The sequence below is a fragment of the Erinaceus europaeus genome, chromosome 7 (assembly GCF_950295315.1).
Source record: "Erinaceus europaeus chromosome 7, mEriEur2.1, whole genome shotgun sequence".
Lineage (NCBI taxonomy): Eukaryota > Metazoa > Chordata > Mammalia > Eulipotyphla > Erinaceidae > Erinaceus > Erinaceus europaeus.
In genome coordinates, this window is record NC_080168.1 from 43659414 (window position 1) to 43677630 (window position 18217).

The following is an 18217-nucleotide window of genomic DNA, read 5'->3' on the forward strand; positions in this document are numbered from 1 at the left end:
GTAAAGCAAAGGCATGGGTCAAAAGAGGCTGTACAAGGCCCTGGGTTCAAGCCCAGAGAGCACCATGGAGTGGTGCTGTGGTGTACCTCATGAGAAGAGAGGCCTGGCCGTGAGGGGCCTCCAGGAAACTGCCCACCCGCAGCTTCCACACTGGGAAGAAAAGACATTGCTTTCGTTTGGGGTTTTTGCATCCGGGGGGCTCTGTGCCTCCTGGTGGACTTGGTTTTTCTTCGAGGGTGAGAGACAGACAAAAAGACACCACAGCAGTACGCTACCATTCATGAAACTTTCCCTGTGAAGGTCCTTCCAGGTAGTGGCCAGGGACTTGAACCCCTGGCATGGTGAAGTGTGTACTCTAATGGGTGTACTGTGTACTGTCTTTTGTTGTGGTCTCTTCAGTATCGCTAAAGAGGAGGGAGTGGACAAGGAGACCGGTGGCTGGCCGCTGAGCAAGCCCTTGCTGTGGGCATCTGATCAGACACACTGGGGAGAGACTCTTGCCCCTTTCAGCGACAAGGGAGCTCGCAACTCCTACCACATGCCTGGGCCTCCCTGCAAACCCAGAGTTTCGACTCAGTCCTCGGAGCCTCTCGCTTCCCAAAGGCTCCTCCCTTTGTCCCCGTGGATATGACAGCCAGGGCTGGAGCACTGCATGTTCATTCTATGTGTGTTTATTGAGCTGATTATCTTTTTGGAAAAAGTCCATCAGAGCATGTCTAGATCGCTGGGCAGCTCGTCCTTCAGAGCACACAGGCTCCTTGACAGCACAGAGTAGCTCCGTTTTGATTTCCTTGTGCTAATTGGAAACAGGGTGAACAGAGCATTGGACTTCCAGGTACGCGGTCCCGAGTTTGAGCCCTGGCATCGCATGGCTAGAGTGATGCTCTGGCTCTCTCCCCTCTCAGTAAACAAACACAGCTCTCACAAAAAGGAGGACGCAGAAATAGAAAACATGTAAAAGGAGCTGGGCGGTGGCACACCTGGCTGAGTACACACATTACCATGTGCAAGGGTCTGGGTTCAAGTCCCCGGCCCCTTGTGTGTGAGGGTTGCGCACGGTAGACACTTGGACCTGGCCTTGGCTTCTCATTGAAAATCCCCAGGCATAGGGGAACAGCCCTGAGAGTGATGTAGCAGGGCTACAGGTGCCTGTCCTTATCTATCTCCCCTCAGTCTCTAATCAATGAGACTTGTACTGAGTTGAAGTCAAAGGATGGTCGGGGGTGCTAGATCTTACTGTAACTAGAAGTGAGAGAACAGTGGGGGCATGCACAGCAGCCTGTACAGAGCTGGCCCTGCAGGCTCCCAGCAGAAAGCCCCCTAGCACCCAGAGGCTCAGTTTTATCTGGGTGCATAGCGTGGCAACACTGTGTTTTGACTAAGCTGCAACAGCACAAGGACCCAGTCCTGGGCTCCCATCTGCAGGAAGGAGCAATGCTGAAGGTGTCTCTATAAAATAATTCTTTAAGTGAAAGCAACAGATTAAATTATGCTGCTGGGCTAGGGAGGTAGTTCTTGGTGGAGCTCATGCTTTGTAAGCATGAAGCACTGGGGACAAGCAAGTGGACTGTTGTTGTAGGTGGTGTGCGTTTGCCAAAATCAACACTTGAGCCCCCAATGAAACTCTACCTGAGAGGGGCCTGCAGGGGTCAGGAGCGCTTGTGCTCTGGCCCCAGGTCTTCCCGGGGGGTCTGCTGCCTGGTCGAGGCAGGTGCACCACCAGAGGAGGAAATGGAAAAGCAGCAAGCCTCAAATACCGCATCTCTAAGCCCCACGGAGTTAATTTCTGTCTCTGCAATTGGACCTAGAATGACACCATGACATCAAGTCTGTCTTCATGGCTTTGAGGTCCTGAATGCCATACTAACCAACACACTGGCTCCCCAAATCTGAAGCCAGAGAGCTGGGAGGGAGGCCTCTGTCTCTCTGCTCATTCAGAAATTCCGTTTTCAAAACACTCCATAGCTCTTTCCTTCAGAATATATTTTTAGGCAGAGACAGAAAGGCAGAGGGAAAAAGGCCACACACATCACCAGACTCAAACCTAGTGAACAGTACTCTGGTAAAAAAAAAAAAAAAAAAAGAAGAAGAAACATTCCGAGATCTGCAAATACCTGTGCGAGCAGGGTTGTCACTGGGGCTCAGCGCCTGTGTGACAAATCCACCACTCCTGGTGGCCTTTTTTCCTTTTATTTATAAGCCAGAAATTGGGAGGGGAAGAGACAGCTCCTATACACGCTTGCCTATTGCAGGTGGGGAGTGGGAGGGCTCGAACCCAAGACCTTGCACATAGTGACCAGGTTATGTTGTCACCCTCTGCACCCCTGCAGCTTCTTCAGCTACAGCTTTCCTATCAAGTCTCCCTAGAGAGACCATTCACTGATGCACACGACAGGTAGTATCTACAGTCAGGGCACCACAGAAGCCAGGAGCGAAAGTACCCAGCACCTTGAAAGAGGGAGGACTTCACAGTGGGCTCCAGAATGTTATCATCGCTTCTACCACATTCTGAGTCAGGGCTCAAGGGGCCAGAGAGAGCCTCATGCCAGCAGGACTGGGACGTGCAGCCGAGGGAGGTGGACACTAACCATCTGACATCTCTGCCAGTTGTCTATGAGGCCAGACAGCAAGGTAGTGAGACCCAGCTGCTGAACCCTCAGGGCATTAGCCCCAGGCTGGGCTTGTTGGATCCTCTGGGGAGCGCTTCTGGCAGGAGAACCATCTAGTTCTGGGGGTGACTGAGAAGATTTTTCAAGAATGCCTGTGCGATGGCCTGTCAAGGTGCTTTACCCAGGCTGGCACCCGCTCTCTGAGCACTGTGGCCCCATCATCCCCATAGGGACCCTGGCAGCCCTCCTGTGTAGTCTGGGTGGGGCCAGGTTCTTCAGTCACACCCCTGGCTGTCCAGGTGGGTGGGTGGGTTTAAGCCCTGTGATTCACTGGCCCCAGCTTTAAGGGAAACAACTAAGAGAAACAAATCCCACTCCCTGCCTGCAGTGGGAACTGGGGGAGGGCATACCCTATGGAGTCCCAGAGCGGCAGCCACCCCGCAGGCTCAGGGATGGTGAAGGCCCAGGTGGCAGCAACACACTGGGATGCAGAGGATGGGTGTCTCCCATTCTTATGATGGTGAGGACTTGAAGCATGCATGTCCCCTCTCTGGCCTCCTGCCCCGAGACTATGAGCCCTTTAGGAAGGAATGCTGGCTCCCCACGGAGCAAGGTGCATGTGGTTGGGGTCCAGGGAGAGATGTGGGTGGCTGTGGAGGGGAGGAGAACACCCAAAACCACCACTGCCATCTCATTCTGTCCTGTGGTCACTGTCACCACCTGGCCGACCACAGAAGGAAGCAAACAGAGCTCTGGGCTGGGTGTGGCCTTGGCTCTCCAGTGGTCACAAGGCTGTCCCTAGCTTAGGTCCCTGTTTAGACATGATCCAGACTCACCATGATCCAGACTCACGGTAAATGTACTGACAAGTGTACCAGAAGCCACGGAGTACAGAGTCCAGACCTGGCAACACAGAATGGGGTGCACCCATCACATATGGGGACCCTCCTCCCTTTACTCAGCTGTCACCCTCTTCATATTCACTCAAGAAGACAGGAAGGCTGACCTCAAGGTGGGGGTCAGTTGAGCTGTCAGGCTGACCTGAGTTTGAATCCTGCCTCTTAACTGTGTGACCTTAAAACTAAGTCACTCAACTTCTCTGAATCTCCCCTCTCTCTGTCCAGTGAGGATATATGTTCCACAAGGGCTATTGCCTTGCTGGGCCTTTTCTGGGGGGTGGGGGTAAGCTTTATTAACAAATGAGAGGCACAGCATCACTTGGGCATATTCCAGTGGTGGGGTTCCACTTGGGAACTCCCACTTTCATCACTTTGTTCTTACTGCCACTCCTGCTGCAGGAACTGAATATTGTTAGATAAACCAGCTAATGTCTGAGGTGGTTTTGAATAGCAAAGAAATAGTAGAGGAAGCTCTCTAAAATGCTGTGCATATAAAGAAAGAGGTGAGCTGTGGAATGGAGAGTACTCTTCAAAGGCAGATGGCTTAGCAAAGAAAGGTCCTGGGTGCGGCCACAGGTTTGTGCGTCCGGCAGGATGCCTTTTTTTTTTTTTTTTTATCTTTACTTATTTGTTGGATAGAAACAGTCAGAAATTGAGAGGGAAGGGGGTGACAGAGAGGGAGAGAGACACCTGAAGCCCTGCTTCACCACTTGTGAAGCTTTCCCCCTGCAGGTGGGGACCAGGGACTCGAACCTAGGTCCTTGTGCACTGTAACATGTGCACTCAACCAGGTGCGCCACCACCTGCCCCCACCTTTTTTAATAGGACACAGAAATTGAGAGGGTGAGGGGGAATAGAGAGGGAAAGTGAGAGACACCCGCAGAAGCACTTCACCAGTAATCAAACTTCTCCCCTGAAGGAGGGGGACCAGGAGCTGGAACCGGGGTCCTTACACATGGTACTGTGTGTACTTAACCCAATGTCTTTTTATTATTCTGTGAGAGAGGGAGAGATGAGAGCATCTCTCAGCTCTGGTACATGATAGTAAACCTCGAGCATACAAGTTGTGTGTGTGTGTGTGTGGGGGGGGGTCCTCACCAGGGCTCCCCCCTCCAACATTTTTCCTGATAGAAACAGGGACCAGGTGGTGCCACACCAGCTTGAGTGCCCCAGATACAGCTCCCAGGCCTGCCCACAGTGGGGACGTTTCACAAGTGATAAAGCACTGCTGCAGGTATCCTCTAGCCAGTAAAATAAAAATAACAACAGAAACAGCTTGAGAGACAAAGACGCCAGAGCTTCCTTCAGTGTGGTGGAGGCCTGGCTCAAACCGGGATGATTTTTTTTTTTTATTGCCACCAGGGCTACCTCTGGAGCGCAAAGCTTGCGTGACAAAGCCACCACTCCTGGTGGCATTTCTTTTTTCTGTCTTTATTTGATAGGACAGAAAGAAATTGAGAGGGGAATGAGAGAAAGGAGAGAGAGACACCTGCTTGATCACTTATGAAGTTTCCCCTCTGCAGTGGGGCATGGGAGGTGGGGGCTCCAGCCCAAGTGCTTGCACCTAGTAACGTGTGCGCTCAGGTGAATACATCATGGCCCAGCCTCCAAACCTCTTTTTTTTTTTTTAATATTTATTTTATTTATTTATTTATTCCCTTTTTGTTGCCCTTGTTGTTTTATTGTTGTAGTTATTATTGTTGTTGTCGTTGTTGGATAGGACAGAGAGAAATGGAGAGAGGAGGGGAAGACAGAGAGGAGGAGAGCAAGACAGACACCTGCAGACCTGCTTCACCGCTTGTGAAGCGACTCCCCTGCAGGTGGGGAGCCGGGGGCTGGAACCAGGATCCTCACACCGGTCCTTGTGCTTAACCAGCTGTGCTACCGCCCGACTCCCCTCCCCCTTTTATTATTTTTTAACATCTGCCTGTGCGCATGAGAGCGCGAAGCCCGCCCGTTGTCCCGGCGGCCCTGACCCTGTCCCCTTTGCCCCCGCAGCTGGAGCTGTCGAGCACGGCGGTGCTGCACCAGATGCGGCGCGACCAGGTGAGCGACACCTGCCGGGCGCACAGCGCGCTGAGCCGCAAGCGGCGGGTGCTGACGCCCAGCGACCTGAAGCACCTGGTGGTGGACGAGGACCACGAGCTCATCTACTGCTACGTGCCCAAGGTGGCCTGCACCAACTGGAAGCGCCTCATGATGGTGCTGAGCGGCCGCGGCAAGTACAGCGACCCCATGGAGATCCCGGCCAGCGAGGCGCACGTGGCGGCCAACCTCAAGACCCTCAACCAGTACAGCATCCCCGAGATCAACCGGCGCCTCAAGAGCTACCTCAAGTTCCTGTTCGTGCGCGAGCCCTTCGAGCGCCTGGTGTCGGCCTACCGCAACAAGTTCACGCAGAAGTACAACACGTCCTTCCACAAGCGCTACGGCACCAAGATCATCCGGCGCCAGCGCAAGAACGCGACGCAGGAAGCGCTGCGGCGCGGCGATGACGTCAGGTTCGAGGAGTTCGTGGCCTACCTGGTGGACCCGCACACGCGGCGCGAGGAGCCCTTCAACGAGCACTGGCAGACGGTGCACTCGCTGTGCCACCCGTGCCACATCCGCTACGACCTGGTGGGCAAGTACGAGACGCTGGAGGACGACTCCAACTACGTGCTGCGCCTGGCGGGCGCGGGCGGCGCGCTGCGCTTCCCCACCTACGCCAAGTCCACGCGAACTACGGACGAGATGACCACCGAGTTCTTCCAGAACATCAGCGCCCGGCACCAGGCGCAGCTCTACGAGGTCTACAAACTCGACTTCCTCATGTTCAACTACTCGGCGCCCAGCTACCTGAAGCTGGAGTGAGGGCGCCGGCGGGGCGGGGCGGGGTCGTGCTTTTTAATTTAAGATCGTTTTTTTAATGTGTGGGGAAAGGATTATATGGATATCTGGATTATTTTGTAAATGCATTCATTCTTGTTTTGCAGGGGTGGGGGTGTGTGTGTCGATGCTGCGAGCAGCACGCTGGGAATTATTTAAAAAGTCCTCAGTCGGGACGGACAGCTGACTTTCTGGGATGGTGGGTGTCCTTTTAGGTCGTGTTGTCTCTGTTTTTTGTTTGTTTTTTTTTTCCTAGGAAGTGCCTCCTGTCTCAGAGGTCTCCTTGTGTTCTGGGTGGATTCCCGCCCAGCAACTGTGTGCATCCCATAAACGCTCATGGTTTTTTTATTTATAGTTATTTAAACATGGTCTCTGTATGTTGTGTGCGCGCATGCACGGGAGCGAGAGCTTACGTCTTGGCAGCAGACATCTGTGTTTCCTTCTGTGCTTGCTAATTGCTGGTAAAGTCACCGAGTGAGAAGCCACCCTTGTGACTTCACCGGTGCCACCATCAAAAAAGAAAGGCCCGAACTCCTTTCAGTCCACCCAGAAGTTCCTTGCACTATAAAATGTGATCATTCTTATTTTTAACCCAAGGACAGAGCTGATGGCAGGTTTTTTGTTTTTCCCACCTGAATTGTGAAGGTGAAGTGGCTGTTGCTTGGTAGTCTTTGTATTTATTGAGCAGCTTCTATGGACTAGGCCTAACTATGGGTCCTGCTGACTAAGTATGAACAAAACCAATAGCCTTGGCCCTCAGGAAGCTTTACATGGACACAGACTAGCCAGTTTGACAGTGAGCAAGCAACCCTTCGATGTTGGTGGGATTTAACGTGAGGTTTGAGCAGTTCCTGAGCAAAATGTCCATGAATCCTACAAATCTGCAATTTTCTGTGACCCTAATTTGCAGGTTGCATGCTTGGAACAGATAGTTGTTGTACAATCCAAGCTCTGTCCAGCATCAAGAAAAAGAAAAAGAAAAAGAAAAAAAAAACAGCTTCCTGCTCTGTACCTGCTCCAGTTATTGGTGGTGTCTGCCCTTAAGCCCCTGGATATGGCTGGCAGCCACAGTGTTGTGTGTGGTTAGTGATGTCTGCCTCAGGCAGGGGAGGGGAACCCCGGCCATGCAAGTGCCTCCTGTCATGGGCAGCCCAGCATCCACAACTCCTTATGGAAGAGTGAAAGGGGCACCGTGGCAGGACTCCTATGACTGGGAGTTAGCAATGGTCTGGCATTCCCACCCCCTCATGGAGGAGATGCACAGGCAGGCTCCTCCTACGGGCCTTCTCTGCCCTTCGCCACACTCCTGCCCCTCCTGAAGGCTGCCTAGATGCCCCTTCTGGCTCCTTGCTTGAACACCTGCCCACACGTCTCATCTCTGGCCACTGCCAATGACTGGACGTTTGAAGCACATCCCTGTTAGAGCGAGCGAGCAAGCAAGTTGGTAACAGATCCTACATATAACAACAGAGTGGGTAACTTTTGCCTTTTTTATGCAGTATGTAGCAAAGGGATGATGAGAAAGTTCCAAAAATAATAGTAATAATGTATTCCCATAAACTACTAAACGTTGTGTGGCAGGGCCCAGCCAGCTCAGAATGGCAATGTGGGGTGCACACAGGAGAGGGTGGCCACGGCTGCTTATAAAGTCTCTTCCAAGCCCCTCCCCCTCCCTGTGATGGATGGGCAACGTGCAGATGCATTTTGGGCAGCACTGTGGCAGGCCTAGGCTGTCTGTGGAGCAGGGAGCCTGGACCCTGTTTCCCACCCATGGCACTTTTTCTATGTCCTGCAGAGCACAGGCTCAAGGGCATGATGAGCCCATGTGATGCAGAAGTAAGACTTCGTAGTCAGCTATTCTGGGAAAAGAATTATACACCCCTTGCCTTTCTGCCTGGCCTTCCAGAGACTTCCCTGAGGACCCACAGATGCTGCCCATCACCAGCTCTGCAGAACACACTCTGGGAGGCTGGGCTAGCTCAGCTGGGGATATTCTGTGGACCAAACCTGACTTCCCAATTCCCTCAATGAAAAAAGCCAAAGCAAAACAGACTAAGAAAACATCACTGCAGTCTATTGGGTTTACAGCCACGGAGGTACTTAATCACATGAAGGACCCCGTTGTTTGAGTGCAGTGGTTCTAGTCCCAGATGTTTCTGGAAGCAAAGGGCCCTAAGCCCTCCACACGTGTTTGTTGTACCATTTCCCTGGTAGAGTCACTTGCTTTTTGGTTTCCCAAGTTGTACATTTCCTTCTCTGTCTTCCATCCTCAGTGCTGAGGAAGATAGGCTTTTTTTTTTTTTTTCTTATTGCTTGCTCACTCTCTCATATGAGAATGACCATCCTGTCGGGTTTTGCCATACAGCAGCACCTGGTAATAGAACCTAAGAATCTTTCTCCTAATGTTTTGTTTATGTTGCCTTTCAATTTCTAATGGAATACAAAACTTAAAAGATTCAGCCCTTTCACAGAATATAGAAAGTACTCCTGCATACCTTAGTAGGAAGGAAGAGAGAGAGAGGTGAAAATGTGTCTGAAATGTTCTCTGCTGTTTTCTAACCAGGCACAACCTGGTGGGACTTACAGGGACATCCAGCTTGCCTGCCCCTTGGGGTGGGAAACTCCTTCATTCACACAGAGCTCAGATTCCTGTCACTTCTCTGGCCCACTCCCTTCCCTCCTCCCCAGCTGGCCTGGGATCTGGGGGCCTGGGAGCCTCCAAGAGCCCCACCCCCACCCCCTTCCACTCCTTACCTGGAAACCCTGCTGTTCACTGTATGGGAGTTAGGAAGAGGCCTCAGAACCAAAGCGAGGCCCAGACACACACACTGCTCCCCAGGTCAGCGGGTCTGACCTTACTCCCCCACGACCCTGCCAGCTGGCAACAGGCCCAGCCACCCTGCACTGTGACAGAGAACAGAGCCTCGTGGTGGTAGTGTGGGTCTCAGGAGTCTGGCCCATCTGTGTGCGGTCGAGGGCCTGTTGTAGAAAACTCTCCCTGCGACTTAACTGTACTGTTAAAAGCTGGATTCCCACATTGCCAACCAATGTGTGAAATGTTCATGAACCTTCCCCTCCAGGAAAAGCCATTCAAGCCTGATTATTTTTCTAAGTAACTTCAATTAAATTGAAGGAGGAAAAAGAAAACTCCTTTCTTGTGTATGCTTTGTTCATGGCTCGGCAGAAAACTGTAGGGGTGGGCTGGGCGGCATTCCCAGCATGGAGGGGGGGGCTCTGCTGGTGTGTGGCAAAGGGCATCGAGGGACAGACAGACAGGAGATGTGGCAAAACCACCAGGATCCAGCCCCCTGTCTGTCTCGTGGGGGTGGGAGCGACCTTCCCATTTGGGCTGTGGACTCTGAAGCGTCAGGAGGCCCCTGGTGAGCAGTCCCATCAGCCGTGTGGGAAGTGAGCAGACAAATGTGCTCAGAGGTAACGTGGCTGTGGAGACAAACCCCATTAGCAAAGCCAGGCTGAGGGGGCTCCATGCTGAAGGACACGCCTCTCTCATTGACATCTCACGACCCAGAATTTGTAACACAACTTAGAATTTTCCAATTCCAAAGCCACTTAAAGGCCAATTACTTTATTTATTTTTATCGCCACCAGGATTACCTCTGGGATTCAGTACTGGCACTACAAACCTACTGCTCCTGGTGGCCACTTTTTTTTTTCTATTTTATTTGATAGGAAAGAGAGAAATTGAGGAGAATAATGGGAAGTACAGTGGAAGACACACTCCTGCAGGCCTGCTTCACCATTCATGAAGCTTCTCCCGTACAGGTGAGGAGTGGGGACTCAAACCCAGGTCCTTGCTCATGCTAACGTGTGCTAAACCCAGCGCACCACAACCCGGCCCCTACAAGTGTCCTATCTTAGGGGATGTTTTCCTTTTTCAAGTTACACCTTCCCTCCACTTCTGATGCTGCAGTGTCCCCTCTGCTAGTAGATGTCGTGGGTGTCAGGCAACAGAAAGCAGCTGTGGAGGAGGCCCAGCCGTACAGCACATGCTTGATAAATGCACGAGGCCCCGTGTTCAATCCCCAGAACCACATATGACAAGTATGCTCTGAACTCTCACAAGTAAGCAAATAATTCTTTAAAGAAAATAATGGGGGGGGGGGAGACACTTGTCAATTCCACATCAGACATTTTCTAAGAAAGACGGAACTGCTGGCTGAGAATGCATTTGAGGGAAATCCCTATTTTCTCTATCTGATAATAAATATTAAAAGAAGAAGTCTGAGTCTAGGGGATGTTGGGATATACACTGGTAAACAAACATTTTAGAAAATGGGAGGAAATTTCCTCAAGAAGCCAATGACTGAGCTACCATATGATCCAGCACAAACACAAAAGGGATATCCAGTGACAGAGAGGTAGCTTAGTGAATTAAGACACAGGACTTGCAAGGGGGAGGCTGTGGTCAGTCTCTTCCTCTTATTAAGTAGAACTTTTCTTAAAAGCTGTATGTATGCACCTTGGCATTGACTGCAGTGTTATTTAGAATAGCAAAGTTAGGGAAGTCCATCAGCAGGTGACTGGATAAAGAAGATATTAGGCGCTATATATTAGAACACTATTCAACTGGAAAACAATGGGATTTTGCTACTCACAACAAAATAGAAGTTTGAACTGATTATGCAAAGGAAAAAGACAAGTAGTGGAAGATTTCACCATACGTATGCAATAGATTAGTTTTATAATTTATAATCAGCAGACAAAAAATAATGTTTTAATTATATCAGTGGATATTAACAAAAGAACTAACATTCCCTGAAGGGAAGTAAGGGTGAGGGTGGAAGAAAGGGGTGGGGCTAGGTGGTGGCACACCTGGCTGAGCGCACACGTTACAATGCTCAGGGACCCCAGTTCAAGTCCCTGGTCCCCACCTGCAGAGGGAAAGCTTTGTGAGTGGCGAAGCAGTATTGCAGGTGTCTCTCTGTCTCTCTCCCTCTTCCTATCTCCCCCTTCCCTCTTGACTTCTGGCTGTCTCTATCCAATAAAGAAAGATAAAAAATAAAGTAGTGGGATTTCTTTAAAAAATATAATTGAGAAAGTCCTAGTAAAATGATTTAATCAGCCATTAAAAGGATAAAAAGGGACTAGGCTGTGGCTCACATAGCTCATGTTATTATGCACAAAGACTCCAGTTTAAGTCTCTAGTCCCCACCTGCGGGGGGGGGGGGGGGTTTGGCAATGGGGAGGTTGCTGTTTCACAAAGGGTGAAACAGGGCAGCAGGTGTCTCTCCTTTGTCTTCATCTCTGTCTCTCAACCATTATCATAAAGAAAGAAAAGAGAAAATGATGACCACCAGGAATGGAGCAGCCAGCGCAAGCACCCAGGACCAGCAGTAGCCCTGATGGCCAAAGATTTTTCAAAGATTAACAAAAATAGTAAGTGTAGAAATAGTGCAGAGAGATGTGGTGAGAGGGCAGAAATTTTAGTTCAGGGAGTCGGGTGGTAGTGCAGTGGGTTAAGCACATGTGGTGCGCAGAGCACAAGGACCAGCGTAAGGATCCTGGTTCGAGCCCCTGGCTCCCCATCTGCAGGGGAGTTGCTTCACAGGCAGTGAAGCAAATCTGCAGGTGTCTATCTTTCTCTCCCCGTCTTCCCCTCCTCTCTCCATTTCTCTCTGTCCTACCCAACAAAGATAGTATCTACAACAACAAAACAAAAAAAAGTAAGGGCAACAAAAAAGGGAAAATAAAATTTAAAAAAAGTTTAGTCCAAACAGCGAAAGCCAATTCAGTGCTACCACAAGACACTAAGACTGGATCAAACAAAAGCTGGAAGCCAGGAAGGATATAGTTCAAACTGAAACAGTCACAGACAACTAGCCGGTCTGTTCAAATAAATTAAATATCTGCCTGTGTTGTTTATTACAGGATCTGGACAAAAACAGCTGGAGTGATTATGGACACATCTGGATAAACAATTTAGGAAGATCAGGCTTCAAATAAAAACTGAGAAGTGGGCCAGGGACACAGCTCCCTTGGATAATGCTCTGCTTTGCCATGTGTGGGACCCAGGTTCAAACCCAGCCTTCAATAAATTGAAGGAAGCTGCTGTTCAGTGGCCTCTCCATCTCTGTCTCCGGGTGTGCATGTGTGTGTGTGTGTGTGTGTGTGTGTGTGTGTGTGTGTGTACATGTGCGAGTGCTCCTGTAAGCACTTGTGTGCCTCTGTCTCTTTTTTTTTTAAAAAAAAACATTTTTAAATCTTTATTTATTGGATAGAGACAGCCAGAAGTTGAGAGGGAAGGGGGTGGTAGGAAGGGAGAGAGACAGAGAGAAACCTGCAGCCCTGCTTCACCACTTGCAAAGCTTTCCCCTTGCAGGTGGGAAAACCAGGGGCTTGAACCCGGGCCCTTGTGCACTGTAACATGCCTCTGTCTCTTTAAAAAAAAAAAAAAAAAAAAGCTGAGAAGCAGATGTGGAATCCCAGCTGGGGTCCTGAGGGGAGGCTATGGCCTGCCATGTGGGACCCTCACACTTCACACTCAGGTCTTTGAACCAGCCCCCCCATGAAGTAGCAAGGGCAGCTGTTGAGGGAGCAGGCTTTGAGTGCCAGTTGCTCACCCAGAGCGTCACAGTGCACCCTGGGGTGGGCAGCTGTGGGAAAGGTTCACTGATAAGGAATATTTCTGAGGGCTGGGCCGCGAAGCACCCAGTTGCATGCATGCATTCCCGTGCTCAAGGACCTGGGTTTGAACTCCGCTCTCCACTTGCAGCAGGGATGCTTCACAGGCAGGTGAAACAGTGTCTCACTTACTCTCTCCCACTCTATCTCTCCCCTCCCTTCCCAAGAGAAGGAAAAGAAAAAAGGAAAAAGTTTGCCACTGTGATAGATTTGGGAGGGGTAGATTCATAGTGCAGGCAGTGAGGCCCAATGATAATCTGGGTGGCCAGAAAAAAAACTAAAAATTTAAAAATTAAAAAAAAAATCTTTCTAAGAAGGGGTGCTGGTGGGCGGAGAGTAGATAGCATAATGTTTATGCAAACAGACTCTCATGCCAGAGGCCTTCAAGTCCCAGGTTCAATCCCCCGTACCACCATAAGCCAGAGCTGAACAGTGCTCTGGTAATAAATAAATGAAAGAAAGAAAGAAAGAAAGAAAGAAAGAAAGAAAGAAAGAAAGAAAGAAAGAAAGAAAGAAAGGAAGGAAGGAAGGAAGGGTGCTGGGTATGTAGGAGGAGCGACAGCCTCTGGGCCCCACAGCTCCCCGGTTTGGCCAGGCCTAGGTGTCCTGGGAGCTGAGTCCCAGCTTGTAAGAAACATACAGCCACCAGGGAATTCATTCATTCATTCAAACAAGTATATGCTAATACCTCTCTCTGCAGGTCCTATGCAGGATGTTAGGAACATGGGCATGCTGAGAACTCCCCATCAAGCACAGAAGATATTTAGAGAGTAGGAGAAACACAGATGAAGGGGAAACACCAAAATAACCCCTGGAGAAGGTGTGGGCTGAGCTAGTAGCTGGAGAGACGGAGAGAAGGTGAGAGGCTGGAGCCATGCTTCTCTCTGGGAGCTTTATGAACACGGGACGGACCCACAAGCAGAACTCTGGCTCAGAATGACCAAAACTGAGGGCCAGAGAGGGGACTCAGAAGGTAGAAAGCATGAGGCCCTGGCAGAAAATGGTGGGGTGGTGCTCTGTCTCTGTTGATCTCTTAGTAAAATAAAGGTGAAAATCCACCACATGCGTGCACCTTGAGTAGGAGAAGTATTAAAAGGGGAAGGCTAGGGAGGTGTCTGAGCAAGGTAGAGCACATAACTTGCAGTGCTTGAGCTCCTAGCTTTAGTTCCCAGCACCGTACATGCCAGAGCAGAGTAGTAAAATTAAATATTTTAGAGGGTCAAGTGGGGGGTGTACCCAGCAAAGCACACCCATTAATATGCTTGAGGACCTGGGTTCAAGTATCCAATTCCCACCTGCAGGGGGGATGCTTCACAAGCAGCAAGGTAGGTCTGTAGGCGTCTCTCTCATTCTATTTATGTATCAACTTCTCTCTGTCCTATCAAATAAAAAGCAAGTCACAAAAGAATAAGAGGAAAAAATGGTTGCCAGGAGCAATGGATTCATCATGTAGGCACCAAGCCCTTGTGATGACCCTGGTGGCAATAAAAAAAAAAAAAAGAAGGAAGGAGAAAAAATATTTTAAAGCAATTGTTTTTATTTGCTATTATTATCTCTTTTAAACATGAAACAGCAAAAGAGACCACTGAAGCTTCCTGTAGTATTTTGAGGGCAGGACTCGAACCTGCATCTCACATGGCAAAGCAGCGAACTATCCAAGTAAGCTATTTCACCAGCCCTGGAAAGTGCTGTATCAAATTTAGGTGAGGCCAGGGGTGTTGGGTGGGGGGGGCAGTGAAAGTGTGCCTGGAATCCCACTGCACCAAACTCACTCAGCAGCACAACCTAACCAGAGTCTTAACTGGAGCCCCATTTCTCTCACTTCACAGTCATCTGTTTTCCTGCAGAAACACAAACATGTTTTCTCTTGGGACCCTAAAATCCCTCACCGCAGGGTATCAGGGGGCATTAATTTCCTAAAAAAAATATTGAAAACAAAGCAAGACAAACAAGCAAAAAACCCATCTGAACTCTAAAACACATTTGATCTAAGAACTTCAGATAAGAACTGTGGACTGTAAGCTCCAGGAAACAGCTCAGTGGGTTAAGTGCCTTCCTGTGTTAAGGTGCCTTGAACATAGGTGTAGCTTGGTCTCTTTGGACAAGTGTTTTTGCTTTGGTTGGGTAGATATGTTAGATTTTTTATTAATGTTCTGAAGCATCTCCAAGACCTGGCACCACATGGGAGCACTATGGGCAGCCCCAGCAAACAGCCTTGGGTTCATTCCCACTGTTGAATTAAAATTTTAAAAACTAGGAGGCTGGGCAGTGGTGCACTGGGTTAAGCACACATAGTGTGAAGCATAAGGATCCCAGTTCGAGCCCCCGGCTCCCCACCTGCAGGGGAGTCTCGTCTCACAGGCAGTGAAGCAGGTCTGCAGGTATCTGTCTTTCTCTCCCCCTCTGTTTCCCCCTCCTCTCTCTATTTCTCTCTGTCCTATCCAAAAACAGCAGTAGCCTCAACAATGGAAAAAAGCACCAGGAGCAGTGGATTCATAGTGCAGGCACCAAGTGCTAGCAATAACCCTGGAGGCAACAAACTGGAGGCTGGGCATTGGCACACCAGGTTGAGTGCATATGATACAACATACAAAGTCCCAGGTTCAAGCCCCTGGTCCCCACTTCGGGGAGGCATTTCACAAGTATTGAATGAAGCAGTGCTGCAAGTGTCTCTCATGCTATCTCCCCCTCTCCTTTTCAATTTCTGTTCTGTCAAATACAAGGAAAATGGCCGCCAGGAGCAGTGGATTTGCAGTGCAAGCACTGTACCCCAGCGATAAACCTGGAGACAGAAAAGGAAGGAAGAGAAGAGAGGAGAGGAGAGGAGAGGAGAGGAGAGGAGAGAGGAGAGGAGAGGAGAGGAGAGGAGAATAAATAACTAGAACTGCAATCTTTTGCTCTCCCAGTGTTACCTATGTGGAAACTGCAGCTCAGAGAAGGCAAGGCAGCACCTAGCTGGAACATAAAGGAACAATGTTACCACCCCTGCCTCCACATCCCCCTCATTTGAGAGACTGGGAAAGGTGCTGACCAGGATGGGGGGTTAGTGGAGGGAGCCCTCACTGGCAGTGTGTACCTTGGGGCAGAGCCAGGGATCAGAGGCCTAAGGATGTGGTGGGGCAGGGGACTTTGTAACAGAATGCTAGTGGGTGCGGGGGGGGGGGGGGGGGCACTTCTCCAGACAAGCCCACGGATGCTGTGACAGCACAAAGCCCAATGCTGGGCCCTGCCAGGCTGGAAGCAGCTATCAGCCTCTGCCTGGTGGGCAGAACAGGGAAGCTCTGTGAAACTACAAAAGAACAAAACCAAGAGGACGCTCCTTGGGTCTATGGTGGAAACAACACCAGCGCGAAACAGCAGGGATAGTCTTCCGTTAAACTATTTTCATTCCACAGGCAAAGCTCAGACAGCAGCAGCCGTCCTAATGCCAATTCCTTCTTGAAAAAGGCTTTGTTTACAACAAAGGGTTCTGGAACATTAAATGGAGAAAGGAAAGCCTTTGCAATAAAACGAGTTCAGGAGAGCTGGACTGAAATGTGCAGAAGAATGAAACAGGACCTCATATTATCATGCAAAAAAGTACACTGCAAGTGGATCAAAGATGTAGACATTAGACTGGAAACCATCACATACAAACTGAACACAAGGAAGCATTGCAGAATACTTCATGGTGTCTGCTGCAGAAACCATGTTCAGCTCTCCAGTCCAATAGAAAGAAAAACAAAAGCAAAAATCAACCAATCGGACTACATCACAGAGAAAAAGCTTTTCCATGGCCAAAGGAGTCTTCACCAAAACAAAAAGACACCCTACAAAATGGAAGAGGATGTCTGTGTGTTTTGCCATCAGGGTTATCACTGGGGCTCAGTGCTGGCACTACAAACCCACTGCTCCTCAAGGCCTCTTTTTTCCCCCCATTTTACTGGATAAGACAGAGAGAAATTGAGAGAGGAGGGAGATAGAGAGTAAGAGAGAAAGACAGACACCTGCTGACCTGCTTCACTGCTTGTGAAGCATCATTTCTCCCTGCAGGTGGGGAGCCGGGGGCTTGACCCCAGATCCTTGAATGGGAAGATCTTTACATGACATACATCAGTCGAAGGGCTAATGACTCACAAATTTCAACAATGGTAACAACAAATTTTAAAATGAGGAAAGATCTGAACAGTATCTCCATGAAAGGTGATATTCAGACATGAAACAATGCTCAGAGTCATTGATAGAGATGCAAACCAAGATACGTACCACTTCACACCTGTGAGAATGATATGCATTTAAAAGGGCAGATATAAATGCTGGAGAGGATGTGAAAAGGACAGTCTTCTGATGATTTTGATGGAAATGGAAATTGGTTCTAGTCCATTTAAAACAGGTTGGAGATGCTTCAGAACATTAAAAATGAATCTAGCATATCTATCCAACCAACACAAAAACACTTATCCAAAGAGACCGAGCTACACCTATGTTCAAGGCAGTGCCATATGTAACAACCAAAGTGTAGAAACAACCCAAGTGTCCAACAACAGATGAGTGGATAAGGAGGTTGTGGGATGTAGTGGACATCTACTCAGCTGGAAAAAATGGCAGAATCTTCTCCATCCACAGGGATGGAGCCGGAGGGAAGCATGTTGAGTGAAATAAGCCAGAAGGAAACGGAAGAATATTGGGTGGTCTCACTGATAGATGGGATCTAAGAGATGAGGCAAAGGGCAGTACAGTGTGAAAAATCAGTGAGCTGTGGTCTATCTCAGTAGATCTGGACTCAGAGGAGGGGTGGCTGCAGGATTGAGCAGTTAAGGGGAGTTGGGGACCCAGCACTCTATGACAGAGGGTGATATGTGCTGACACCAGTCCTGGAGAGATGTGGGACTATACCCTTGTAACCACAACAACAACAATATAAATTAGCTTTGCCTCAATATAGAGATAAAACATTTTATAGTAGACTATAAAATAGATAAAAGAAGGAAGACAGAGAGGGAAGGAGGAAGGGAGGGGAGGAGGAAGGCTAGGCAGTGAAGCAACCCATTTGCACATGCTACTATGCACAAGGACCCAGGTTCAAGCCCCTGGTTCCCACCTGAAGCAGGGAAGCTTTACAAGTGGTGAAGCATGTCTACAAGTGTCTTTCTCTATCCATCAGGCAAAAAAAAAAAAAAAAAAAGAAAGAAAGAAAAGAACACCAGGAATTGTGTTGTC

At 49.4% G+C, this 18217-nt stretch overlaps 1 protein-coding gene across 2 annotated transcripts in view; it reads left to right on the forward strand.

Annotated features, from left to right (window-relative positions):
• The window catches only part of CHST11 (carbohydrate sulfotransferase 11), a 173744-nt gene extending 167014 nt beyond the window's left edge, over positions 1 to 6730 (forward strand). For both annotated transcript variants that reach the window (XM_007533035.3, XM_007533037.3), the window contains exon 3: positions 5507 to 6730. In XM_007533035.3, coding sequence (XP_007533097.1) covers positions 5507 to 6361 — 855 coding nt within the window. In that variant the 3' untranslated portion in view covers positions 6362 to 6730. The remainder of the gene's footprint in view (positions 1 to 5506) is intronic.
• The last annotated feature ends 11487 nt before the right edge of the window (positions 6731 to 18217 follow it).